We start from the raw sequence: 13259 nt of genomic DNA on the forward strand, positions 1-13259 counted from the left end.
TTACTGGAATAAAATATGCAAATTCTGGGAAACCAAGTAAAATAATGTTATGGCTTTTTCTTGGTGGCTCTGGCAAACAAGGCTTCTTTCGTACTGCAGTCAAGGATTCGGTAAGTATTGCACATTTCGTTGAGGAAATTTGCAAAATATATTTCAACATGATTAAGTGCCAATGAGGCACTTGGGTCTAAATGTCATATTTTCGTTTTGTTATCGTATTCACATTTTACAAATAGCTAGCCAGCCAGTCAGCCAGCCAGCCAGCCAGCCAGCCAGCTAGTCGGACTCCTTACATAGTCGGACTGAACGAATATATAGGTGTATGTGTAGGTATGGTAAATGTTGAGTTTATTTATGACTTGAAGTTTGGTTTAAGCCGTTTCTGTTGTTGCTCCTTTTGAATGGCATGATAAATGGTGTTTTATGCTCAGCCATGGGACCATGCCATGGTGTACTCACACACACACTCACACGCTTACCTTCATCAATGCTTTACATTTTTCTGGTATTTTGGTGGAATTTAACCTCCTTACTGTCCGGCCAAGGAATGCTAACTTTCTTGGGAGCCAACACGTACCAGTACTACCGCCACCTCAGCCACAACTTGGCTTAGTGTAGAATGTAGAAGACTCTATTATAAGTAAATAAAATTGTAAGTTGGAACAACAAACCAAAGAGCGAAGCAATGAACTATGCTAGCCAAGATGGCCAGGTAAATTATGGTCGATTAACGAAGTTCCCCAATTTCTTTGCTGCTGTTTGAGGTCGTGCTGTTCTTCTTGAAATTTACAGTAGTTAACTACCATTGTTATCTAAATGTGTTGGTATTTGACTTTTTCGTAGTCGTATTTCGTATTTGGATTACTGGTCATTGTTTAACTTTATGTTCAGGCTAGGTAAACTATGACCCACTCCATACCTCTTCCAAAATGGCACCTCCTCCCATTGCACTACAAGTAACATGTTCTTTGATGGTTTTTGGGTTTTCTTAATTCGAAATTGTTTACTTTGAAATCAGCAAAGATAACCACCCATCTCTACCTCCCTCATCACCCATTCCACCAACCAAGACAAATAATACTTTGCCTGAAAAATGTTCTTGACTTGCAGATAATTGGAACAAGAATTTGTTGTGATTAGTTTTTTTTTTTTTTTTTTTGGGAGGGGCAAAAAAGACAAAACTTTTATTTTCTGGCCCAACAGAAAATTCTCACAACGAACAGAAATTAGTAATCCAACCACATGAGTAATTCCAAAATCTGTGGTTAGTTTGTCAGTTTTATAATTACCGAATACCTTGAGAGGTCATATTTGTGGTTTTCTGGCCATTGTTTGTTTATGTAATTGCAAAAGTTTTGCTGGGTAAATTCTTGGATTCGGAATCAGAAATTGTTGCTTATGTGGTAATAAATACGAAAGAAAAATACTAGGATCAAGAAGGCAACACATATAGACAGAAAAGCAAAGGTAAGGACTCTCTTCTAGGGACTATAGACTCGTTGAAGCTCTTTTTCTAAAGAGAACACTCTTTACAGGACGTTTGTTAAGAAAAGACCAACGAAAGGCCTTCAGTGGGAAATATCCTAAATTGATGAGCGTCAATGCAAAGAGGAGACCCCATGGAGGTATTCTTGGATTTAAGAATCTTTACCCTTTTTATACCCAACACCATCCCATTTCTCCTCGAAATATTCATGGTAGACCCTAAAGTATATATATTCTGGATCAGCGCAATACTAAGACGATTAAGCGATAGCCGTTGTCTGTCCGACTGTCGGTTGTAACCAAACTATCTTTCGAACGTATTGAGGTACAAGGCTAAAATTTTGCACATATGTGTATTATTCTAGTAGGCAGGTTAAGTTCGAAAATCGGGCATGTCGGTGCATGTTTTCATATAGCCCCCATATAACAGTACCTCCTGATATTGGGTATTTTGATGATTTTATCGACATTATTCACTCGAATAGTTTCAAATTTCGTATACGAAGTTTGTAATGGGAATTACAGCCTATGCCTAAAAATTTCGTATGCATGTCTAAGTCTTCGTATAGCCCCCATATAACGGTATCTCCCTTTATTCGGTATTTTGATTATTTTAGCGACATTATTAGCCGGAATTACTTCAAATTTCATATTTGCAGATCTTATGCGTACTACAGTCTATGACAAAAAAATATTTTAGCAGGTCCACGTCTTCGTATAACCATCGAATATAGATGTAATGACATTTTTCGTAATATTTTGAAAATTTTCAAGTCTTTCCAAACGGTGGATGTTATTAAAAAAGCCCGGTCGAACATAGCTACTATTTTACTTGTCTATTGATAGAATAATCTTAATAGACCTACTGATGTCTTAAATGATCTTAAACACCCTGTATGGGACTAAATTTTTACTAGTCTCTTATGGAGAGAAGACCATTTTAAAATCCTGTATGGAGAGAAGGCTCAGTAAAAACGTTTTAAGGATATCCTTAAAGCTAACATTTTGAGTCTTATATGGAGAGCTGAGATTTCAGGGAGAAAAGGATAAAATATTTCCCAAAGGTGTTCGATGCACAGAACATCCCATGCATGTATTCTTTGGAGATAAAATCTATTACAAGTGTTCTTTGTAGAGAAATATCTTTATAGGACTTCCATGACTTAAGAATGGCGCCGGAAGACCTATTAGGTGGAGGGGTTACTCATGTCTTCCGTGCGTTTTTTATTTCTTTTATTTGCCTACAACGCCTCAATTTAGTTTAACAACCAGTAAAGAAAGTTTTAAAGTCGGGCGGAGCCGACTTTATGATACCCTACACCACTTCGCTAATTTAGTAGAGCTGCGCATAACAATTAAAAGTGTTTATGGGAGAATTCACTAATACACGCTATGATTATAATTATAATTTAAAGTTCAAAGGACTAAATATGCCGAAGCATTTATATCTTTTAAATTAGGACTTGTATTGCCCATTTGGTGCAAAATTAATTTCAAATCGGATAAAGATATAAATGGGAGCTATATCCAAATCGGAACCGATCTCGATAAAATTTGACAAAGATATTTCTGAGCTGTATTTGATGAATTTCCCTGAATATCGTTGTTAGGAAGTGCATATTATGGCTGTGGGTAACAATTATAATAAATGGGATGAACAGTATATATGTGGGTGCTATAGCAATATCTGAACCGATCTTCACAAAATTTGACATATTTACTTGTAGACTCAATTCGGTCGTAAGTGCCAAATTCCATCCCATTTGGGCAAATATTAGACGTTTGGTGCATAATCAAAGTAAATCGGACGAAGATATATATGGGAGCTACATGCAAATCTGAACCGATCTCGATAAAATTAAGCAAATGTATTTCTGAGCTGTATTTGATATACTTCCCCAAATATTGTTGTTACAGAGTGCATATTACGGCTGCGGAGGACAAAAATAACAAATCGGATGAACAATATATATGGAAGCTATAGTTATATCTGAACCGATTTCGATCAATTTTGGCATACTTATTTTCAGGCCTAATTTGGTTGTATATGCAAAATTCCATACTATTCGGGCTGATATTAAACGTTTGGTGCACAATAAAAGGCAAATCGGACGAAGATATATATGGGAGCTATATCTAAATTTTTACCGATCATCTCCAATTTCAATAGGGTTCGTCCTTGGGCCAAACAAATGTTGTTTGCAAAATTTCATCTCAATCGGATAATGAATGCGACCTGCATTTTGTTCACAAGAATACATGGTCAGACGGACGGACATACATAAATCGACTGAGAATGTGATTCTACGCAGATCATCAAAAGGAACTGTGGGTCTATCTCGTTTCCTTTTGCCTGTTACAAACAAATGCACAAAGACATAATACCCTGACCACCTTGTGGTGTAGGGTATAAAAAACCCTGTCTCACATAACCCCATAAATAACATCCTATATCACCTTTTGTTATCTTTTTGTGGTCCATTAAATCAAAAGTAATTGTTTTGCATCATGGCTAGGTGTGAAAAGGAGAACGGTACTTACTGTTCTTTTGGAAATCCTGAGATTCGTCGCCGGCCACACGAACGCTTAATGCGATCAATAAAGAGCCAATCACCAGCAGTTGTTCCATCATGGTGCTGTACAGGCTTTTTCTCAGATTTTTTGATTTGCTGCTGCTGTTTGAGCTGTTTCGATTCGAATACAACGATGGCAGGTGGTAGTCTTGACAATGTTGGTAACGCTGTTTCTGGTGTTGTTGTTTTTCTTGATGCTGATGCTGTTGCTGGTGATGGGGTTTTTGTTGATGCTCTACAAGAGACTGCTTTTGAGGCCTTTGCTGGGGATACTGTTTCAAATTCAGATTTTCTGTTTGATATTGAGAATGTTGTTGTTGTTGATGCTGATGCTGATTCTGATGATGACGATGATGCTGATACTGTTGCTGATGGCGGCACATAACCAACAAGGATTCCACTGCTCGTGCTACTGTTGTTGTTTTTACTCCGGCTGTTGTTTGTTTGCATTTGGGCTGACATACTGTTGACTGAGCTGGAATCAATGCTGATGTTGTTGCGGTTGTTGTTGGTCCTGTAGCCGTTGCTGCTGTTGTTATTGGTAGTATTGGTATGGCTGGGCAACAGTCGTCCGTTGAATCCGCCGTGGCCGATATTGTTTTTTGGTTTTGTTTGTTCACAACAAGACTGGAGGCAGTTAAGCAATTCTGATTTACGTTTGTTATAAAAATGTGATTTTCGGCATGTGGACGTTGTGGGATTTTTTCTCTCAATTGCTGATAACTCTGCTGCTGCTGCTGTGGCTGCTGATGCTGCAGGCGCTGATTTAGTTCTTGTCGCTGTTGATATTCCTCCAAAAACAATGCCGCCCCGTGTTCCACATGCTGATGCTGGATGGGATGTTGCTTCGGCTTCTGTTTCACTATCCTTTGTTGATATTGACTTTTCTGCTGCTGCTTCTGCTGTTGCTGCTGTTGGTCTGGCATTAATTTGATTTTGTTTATATTTGTATTTGTATAAAATTGCCAAGCTTCCATTTTTAATCGCCGTACAGTCAATACCATCAGAATACGTCATTTAGCAATGGGACACAACACAAATAGCTATGTTTGTGTGTGTGAGCGCGCGTGCCTCTGTGCATGAAAATTGTTCCTTCGTTTGACTTTCTTTCTGGGTTTTCGTGGATTTTCACAAAATAAAAATTATGAAAAGGCCGGAAAAAATAACAAAATATTGTCGGGATAGGATATAGGGTTTGTTCGTTGGTTTTATCGTTCGCCTGTTTCTTCTTTTTTTTTTGGCCAGCTGATATGTTTCTTCTTCTTCTTTAGTATACGGTTTCTTCCACGAAATTCATTGCGGATCCAAATGGGAATTGTGTGACCACCTGAAAGTTATATAAATGAATATTTTTTATGAGTATGTAAAATAAAAGGCATAAAAATTTTGACTGGAAAAATTTATGTTTTAAAGTTAGAATTGTGTAAAACTTTTTTCCTTTTTGGAAATGCCTGCTGTTTTTTTTTTTTTTTCAAAAATATCAATACCATCTTTCTGGCACTAAATGAATCATAGTCGCAGCTTTGTTAAAATTATTTTCATAATAGGCTCCCCGCCATAGTGTTAAATTTTTAATAATATGTTTCAGGGTCTTTCAAGGCCACAATCGTAAATTTGAAAATAATTTTTTTTAAAGACTTCAAGAAAATTTAGTTCAAAGATTCTCAGAGCAACCATTTTGTGATTTTAAAAAATCATACTTTAGAGATTTTATTAAGGACTCAACAATTCAAGATTGCAACAATTCAAAGATTTTTTACGAATATTTTTGTGACTCCCTTTTCAAGGACTTTTACATAAACTAATTGTGGAACCACAGAACAAATAATTGCGGAGCGTTGAAGAATTTGTTTTTGCTAGGACTCTCAGGGCAGCAAATCTTTTGCCTTTTTGGAAATGGCTACTGTTTTTTTTTTTTTTTTTTTTCAAAAATATCAATACCATCTTTCTGGCACTAGATGAATCATCGTCGCAGCTTTGTTAAAATTATTTTCATTACAGGCTCCCCGCCATACTGTTAAATTTTTAAATATATTTTTCAGGGTCTTTCAAGGCCACAATCGTAAATTTGAAAATATTTCTTTTTTTAAAGACTTGAAGAAAATTTTGTTCAAAGATCCCCAGAGCAACCATTTGTGGATTTTTAAAAATCACACTTGAGGTATTTAGAGATTTTATTAAGGACTCACGGAGCAACCATTCAAAGATTTTTTACGAATATTTTTGTGTCCTCGAAGGACTCCCTTTTTCAAGGGCTTTTACATCAACTACTTGTGCACCCACAGAACAAATAATTGTGGAGCGTTGAAGAGTTTGTTTTTGCTAGGACTCTCAAGGCAGCAAATCGTAGATTTTTTAATAATATTTGTAAGGAGTCTCAGAATAACAAATCAAGGCCAATCGTGAACTTTATTAGGAATATTTTAAAGAACGTTTAGAGCAAGCATTAGTTTATTTTTCAAGAACATTTTAAGGAACCCCAATGGGGGGTTTTTAAGGAATATTTGTATGCTCTAAATTAAATCTATACAAAGCAAATTTTTTCAAGGACTCTCCGAGCAATCGATCGCGTTGCGTTAATATCTTTTAAGATCTTATTAAGAATAATTACTTTTGAAGACTAATTCTTTCCATGGACTCGGAAAGCAACTTTGGATTTTTAAGAAAAAGTCTATCAAGAAACATCTAAATTTTTGTTTTCAGTTAATCATTTTTTTTTTTTTTTTTTTCGAAAATATTTTCTAAAGGTTATCAAGTCAACCAATCATGGACTCTCCAAACAAATTATCGTGGATTTTTTTTTTGAGAAAAAGTATTTCAAGGATTATCTTAATTTTTGTTTTCAGATTTACCTTTTTTTTTAATATTTTCGAAGGATTCTCAGATCAATCAATCGTGTTGTTCATGAATTCATTAAGAAAACTTATTTCAAAGATTCTCTCAGCAAAAAAATGGCTCGTGAGCTGAACATATCACTAATTACCATTCGGCAAATATTGAAAAATTAATGAGCCATTGAAATTCCAAAAAGTGCAAGAAATTACACCGCAAAAGAAAGAAAATAGGCTTAAAAGAGCTAAAGAGTTGCTTCGCTTGGCCGAAAGTGGTGAACTGCCTAATTTGGTTTTTTTCCGATGAGAAAAAAATCGTTGTCCAGCAGTTTGTAAACAAGCAAACAAAATGATCGTGTTCACTTGCCAAAGAGGTCAGCTAAAAATGTGCCACCAGAAATCAAGCGCCGGCCATGGTGATGGTGTGGGCCGCCATAATAGCCGATGGTCGCTCTCCGCTCGTATTAATCGACCATCAGAATAAATGCCGAATATTATAGCGATATTCTGGAGGGTGCATTAAAGCCTTGGGCACGTAAACATTTTGGCCGTAGACCTTGGACATTCCAACAGGACTGTTCCCAGGACAGTCCGCTGCATCAGCACGCGCCACTCAAGAATGGTAACAAAATGAGATAACTTGCTTCACTTCCAGCGCATAATGGCCACCAAAATCTCCGGATGCGTTAGACTATTGTGTCTGGAGTATTTTGTAAAGCAAGGTTGGCACTAAAAAATACCAAAGTGTCGATCACCTGAAGCAAGCGCTTTGCCGGGAATGGGCCAACGTACCATAGGGCAACATTCGGGCAGCGTGCGACGGTCTCATTGGCCGTTTGAGAGCCATAATTCGTGGCAAAGGTGATCAATTCGAACAAATCTAAACTTATTCTAAAATTTGATGCTATCTCCGACATTTTTTGCTGTTATTCAATAAAATTAAAAAAAAAGTGAAAATTATGGCGTTTGACTTTGTTGCAGTTTTTTTATCTCACCCTGTACATATGTCTCAACTTTCATATTTAGAGTTCGTATTACGAGTTAATAATAGGTACAACAGTCTATGACGGAAAATTGTCTATGCAGGTCCAGAGATTTGAATATTGTAAGATGCCTATGCAAGTCCACATCTTCGTATAGACCCCATTTTTTTTAGGATTTTAAGAGAATTTTTAACGGATTTTAGTTATTTATTATTATTATTATTATTATTATTATTATTATTATTATTATTATTATTATTATTATTATTATTATTATTATTATTATTATTATTATTATTATTATTGTTGTTATTATTATTATTATTAGTATTATTATTATTAGTATTAGTATTATTATTATTATTATTATTATTATTATTATTATTATTATTATTATTATTATTATTATATTATTATTATTATTATTATTATTATTATTATTATTATTATTATTATTATTATTATTATTATTATTATTATTATTATTATTATTATTATTGTTATTATTATTATTATTATTATTATTATTATTATTATTATTATTATTATTATTATTATTATTATTATTATTATTATTATTATTATTATTATTGTTGTTGTTGTTGTTGTTATTATTATTATTATTATTATTATTATTATTATTATTATTATTATTATTATTATTATTATTATTATTATTATTATTATTGCAAAGGGTGAACCGTATTCAAAGTTCGGCACGTCGAAAATTACTGCTTTTTCACTTGTTTTAAACTAGAGCTTTCATTAGAGAGCTATTTTCACAAAGGGCGAAGAGTATCGGCCCGGTCTTCTAAATATTGTTTTTCTTTTGTTTCATATTTTATTTCTTGTTTATGGGGGAAAATGTTAAAATAAACTACTGCCATGTGATAAAATAATTTATATCTTTAGTGTCTCTTTTTATTAGTCGAAAGTGTCTCTGATGTTTCATTTCAATTTTTATCACTCAATGATAGGTTATCTCTCACGCATGTGTCACATGCCATTTGATTTCTATCTAAGGTCATTTTTTTCGAATAGAAATATGTAAACCTATTACACACGCTCACATATGTGTGCGTGTGTACAAACATAAATGTATTCCGAACTAATAAATTATGAATGCTAAAAAGGAAAACTTTCTTCTTTATGATGTCATCCTTTTGCCATTTACTTTGGCAGAGTGAGGGGGCTGGGGGCTTTCCCAATTTGCCATATCTTCACATTTATTGCAAAATAAAACTCTTTGCTAATAGATGTAAATCATGGATTGTTAAAAATGAAATCCTTTAAACTTTTTCCATTCACATTGTTTATTTCGGCAATGAAAAACGGCCAGAACAGAGAGGAAACTTTGAACTAACTTTGCTATCAAATTTACTACAGTTATTACTTTTGTTGCTGTTTGTCACAAGAAAGATGGCCTATCAACATCCTGTATTGACATTTTTATGACTTTTAAGATGCTTTGCGAAAAAAAAATATTCATCCCAACCCATCTAGGAATGGGAAAAAGCTCCCAATACAATATGATGTCTTTTTTAGTTGGTTGGGGGGGATAGAGAAGGGCATTGCATAAATAAAACATAAAGAAAACTTGGCCCCGTTTAAATATTGTGAACATGCATACATATGTTGTTAAGAGCCATTGACAAACAAATTGACTGTAAAATAAACGGGTGCTAGTTAATAACAATTTTTTTGTTAAATTGAAAACAAAAAATGGTAAAATGACTGGGGCTATAATAAAAAGGATTGAACATGTGGCGCCCAATAATGCCATCATACCTGTGTAAAAGGTCAAAATAGGAAACTTATTCCAATGAGAATAAAGGATAAGTGTAAGTTAATCAATAAAGTAACTTATTATCTAGATATTTGGAATAATTTTAAAATCTTGTTATAGGGCCAGACCCATGGAAAAATTGGAATTTACAGAGGTTTTAAAAATAAATGTTAAAACACATGTCTTGTTTTGGAAGCGTTTAACTCGCTCCCATTTGCACAAAGAGTGAGACTCACTTGAATTCGAGTGGAAGCACTCATGGGAGAAGAAAAATTAGGCAAACTTATTTTTATACCCTCAGCCCTAGGTCTCTTTGGACCAAATCTGTTTCAGAACATTTGGAGTCGATCTAGCGATGTCCGTCCGTCTGTCTGTCTGTCTGGCCGGTGCGCACGATAACTCTCGAAGGGAGTATCCGAATTGGTCTAAACTTGGTACATCGTAATATTTTTGTCAAACTTAGATCGAGTTCGGAGATGGGCAATATCGGTCCACTCCTTCTGGTACCTCTCCCAAAAAAGGTCGAAATTTTCAAAAAAAATATTTTTTGCACAGAAAGAGAAACGATAATCCGATTTTGATCCAAATCTTAATATCTGCATCAGTGTTAGGTCAAGTGTGAAAATGGACAATATCGGTCCACTCCATCAAGTACCTCCCCCACAAATGGTCAAAATTTTGAATAATTACAACTCTTATAAAATGTGATGTAAGTGTCCGATTGTCTTCAAATTTCACACATGCCAATATTTATACTAACCCAATGTCTGATGTTAAGATGGAATATATCGGTCCATTCCTTCTGGTACCTCCCCCGCAAATGATCGAGATGTGTATTTTCTGCACAGAAAGAGAGTCGATAATCCGATTATGTTCCAACTTTGCAAATCCTAATATTTACGTCAGTTCTAGGTCTTGTGCAAAAATAGATAATATCGGTCCACTCCATCAAGTACCTCCCGCACAAAAGGTCGAAATTTTGAATATCCATCAAGCTCTTAAAACACTAAATTAACATCCGTTTCCATTCAGACTTGGCACATCTCAATATTTTCATAAACGCAAGATCTTTTATAATGATGGTCGAAATCGGACTAATCGTTCTGGTACCTCCCACACAAAGGACCTGAGTTTTGAATAATCAAAACGAGCAAAGAATCCGAAATAAACATCTGGTTCTCTTCATATTATACATGTCTCATTATTTCTACTAACTCAAAATCTGGTGTGAAGATGGCATATATCGGTCCACTCTTTCTGGTACCTCCCCCACAAAGGGTCAAAATTTTGAGTATCCATGAAGCTCGTAAAACGCAAAATTAACATCCGATTCTATTCAGACTTGGAGCTTCTCAATATTTTCATCGACACAAGATCTGTCATAAAGATGGTAGAGATCGGACCATTTTTTCTGGTACCTCCCCACATAGGGTTCAAACAAAACGCTCCTCAAATTTCCCACATACAGACATTAATTGTAACACAAGATCTGTTGTGAAGATGATATACATCTGCCAACTTATAACTGTCATAACTTGCGAAACAAGTCGGCGATTCTTTGCTATATCTAAATATTTCTCTTAACCAGTATTCTGATATGAATACGTAATTTTTCGGAATTTATGATTTCGCATAAAATTGGATACGATAGTTCGATTTTCTTCAAATTTTGCACATACCAATATATTTTATCTGTATTAGATGAATGAAATACTTCGGTCCACTATACATATTTTTCCCATTTTCATATAAAGTACAAGAAGCAGTCGATATAGTCCAAATCTGTTACGTTCATAACTCAAGGCTGGGGGTATACATCTGTCGGCAAAACCGACTGATACTATTTTACTTGTTTTGATGTCGCTTGAATAGGAGTGAGGATGTTTCCCTCGTTTTTGAGTGGAAGCAAAATTCGTTTCAAAACCACTCTTGCCGTGCACTCTTTGAGTTTTTTTTTTTAATCTTATAAGGACTTTCAGGACAACCAATTCTAAATTGTTTTAAGGACATAACGTCTGCATTATCCTCGAACGGGTTCAAAATGTTTTATTCCAGCGGAAAAATAAGTCCTTCTGATTTTGCAAAAAGGTACATTAGGAATATTTTCTCTTACATATACATGTTTTTATTTTTGTTTGTATGTATGAATGTACGTATGTATGTAGAATTGTACTCACAAAGATATCTCCCAACAAATGTATGTACATTTCCATTGCATTTTATCACAGGTCTGTATTTGACACTTTGTTCGTCTAGACTTCCCTTACAAATATCCCCAAAAAAGAATATTCAATACATTTCGACGATATTGACAAAATATCTTAATTAATGGCTCTCAATAAAAATATTGCGTGACTTCAACGCAAATAAGTCTGAAGATGACACACGCTCAAGTGTTTGCAAAAAACAAACACTTCTCAACACGTGGGCAGTTTTTTCTGCATTTTTATATATCGAGCATAGGCTGCAGACTAAGGGAGAGAAATAGAATACAGCATTGAATTTGAAGGACCTATAAACAGTAAATTGTAAGAAAGGAGCAAAATGGTATTCCATTTTAAATGTTAAATTTTTGAAATATATCTTCAACAGATCATTTGCAGTGTTCATCGCAAAAAGTAATCACAAGAAAAATCAAGCAGATTATAAAAGTACGACAAAAATAGAATACACGTGTGTCGTAGTTTTTAAAACTTATATTGCACAACATTTTTGAAATTTTAAGATTACGATCCTTTAGAATCCTTGTATTTTTGTTATTAGTGTCCATTTATAAGGCTAAATCTGAATTATAATCATTTTTAGTTAAAAACAAATAAGCAAAGGCTATACAGGGTTGCCCATATTCGACGGACCCATCTGCCAACGCCATGACTTTTGACAGAGATGTCACATCGCTTAATGACATACCGCGTTTGAAGCGTCAGCCCAAGCAGATTTTTACCATGAACCAATACACGCCACGCGAGCGCTCTGAAATAGTTGAAATTTACATTCAACAGAAGAAGTCAATTGTGAAAACTCAACGTGCTTTTAAAACATTAAAAAATGTGAGAAGTGCGCCTTCTAAGAACACCATTAAGCGTTTATACGAAAAATTTTCTACTGGTAAGGCTCTTTCTAATCCGAAGACCAAGGCGATCGGCCGAGAATATCGCTGCCGTACGAGCCAGTTTTGAGAGGTCCCCAAGAACATCCCAAAAACTCCGTTCTCAGTAGTTGGGCATGGCTCGGTCCACTTTACAACGGATTATTCGCATTGATTTGCATTTGTTCCCGTACAAAATTCAATTGACGCAAAGAATGTTGCCTGCGGACAAGCCTCGTCGATTGGAATGGGCAATTTTGGAACAAAATTGTCATGTCCGATGAAGCCTTTTTCACATTGAATGGGACCGTAAATAAGCAAAATTGCCATTTTTACGCCACTGAAAATCCTCAGGAGATTCAAGAAGTGCCTCTTCATGACGAAAAAGTCACAGTTTGGTGTGGCGTTAGTGCGAAAACGGTCATTGGGCCGTTTTTCTTCCAAAATGAAAATGGCCATGCTATTACCATCAATCAGGAGCGTTATCGCGACATGATGACCAATGTTGTGATG

General features: G+C 35.1%; 1 protein-coding gene across 9 annotated transcripts in view; it reads right to left on the minus strand.

Moving 5' to 3' along the window:
• Window positions 1-13259, minus strand: part of LOC109612281 (uncharacterized) — a 518415-nt gene that overhangs the window by 371457 nt on the left and 133699 nt on the right. For all 9 annotated transcript variants that reach the window (XM_059129591.1, XM_059129597.1, XM_059129594.1 and 6 more), the window contains exon 3: window positions 4027-5385. In XM_059129591.1, the coding sequence (XP_058985574.1) occupies window positions 4027-5062 (1036 nt within the window). In that variant the 5' untranslated portion in view covers window positions 5063-5385. The remainder of the gene's footprint in view (window positions 1-4026; window positions 5386-13259) is intronic.

Source organism: Musca domestica, unplaced genomic scaffold, assembly GCF_030504385.1.
Source record: "Musca domestica strain aabys unplaced genomic scaffold, Musca_domestica.polishedcontigs.V.1.1 63, whole genome shotgun sequence".
Taxonomy (NCBI): domain Eukaryota; kingdom Metazoa; phylum Arthropoda; class Insecta; order Diptera; family Muscidae; genus Musca; species Musca domestica.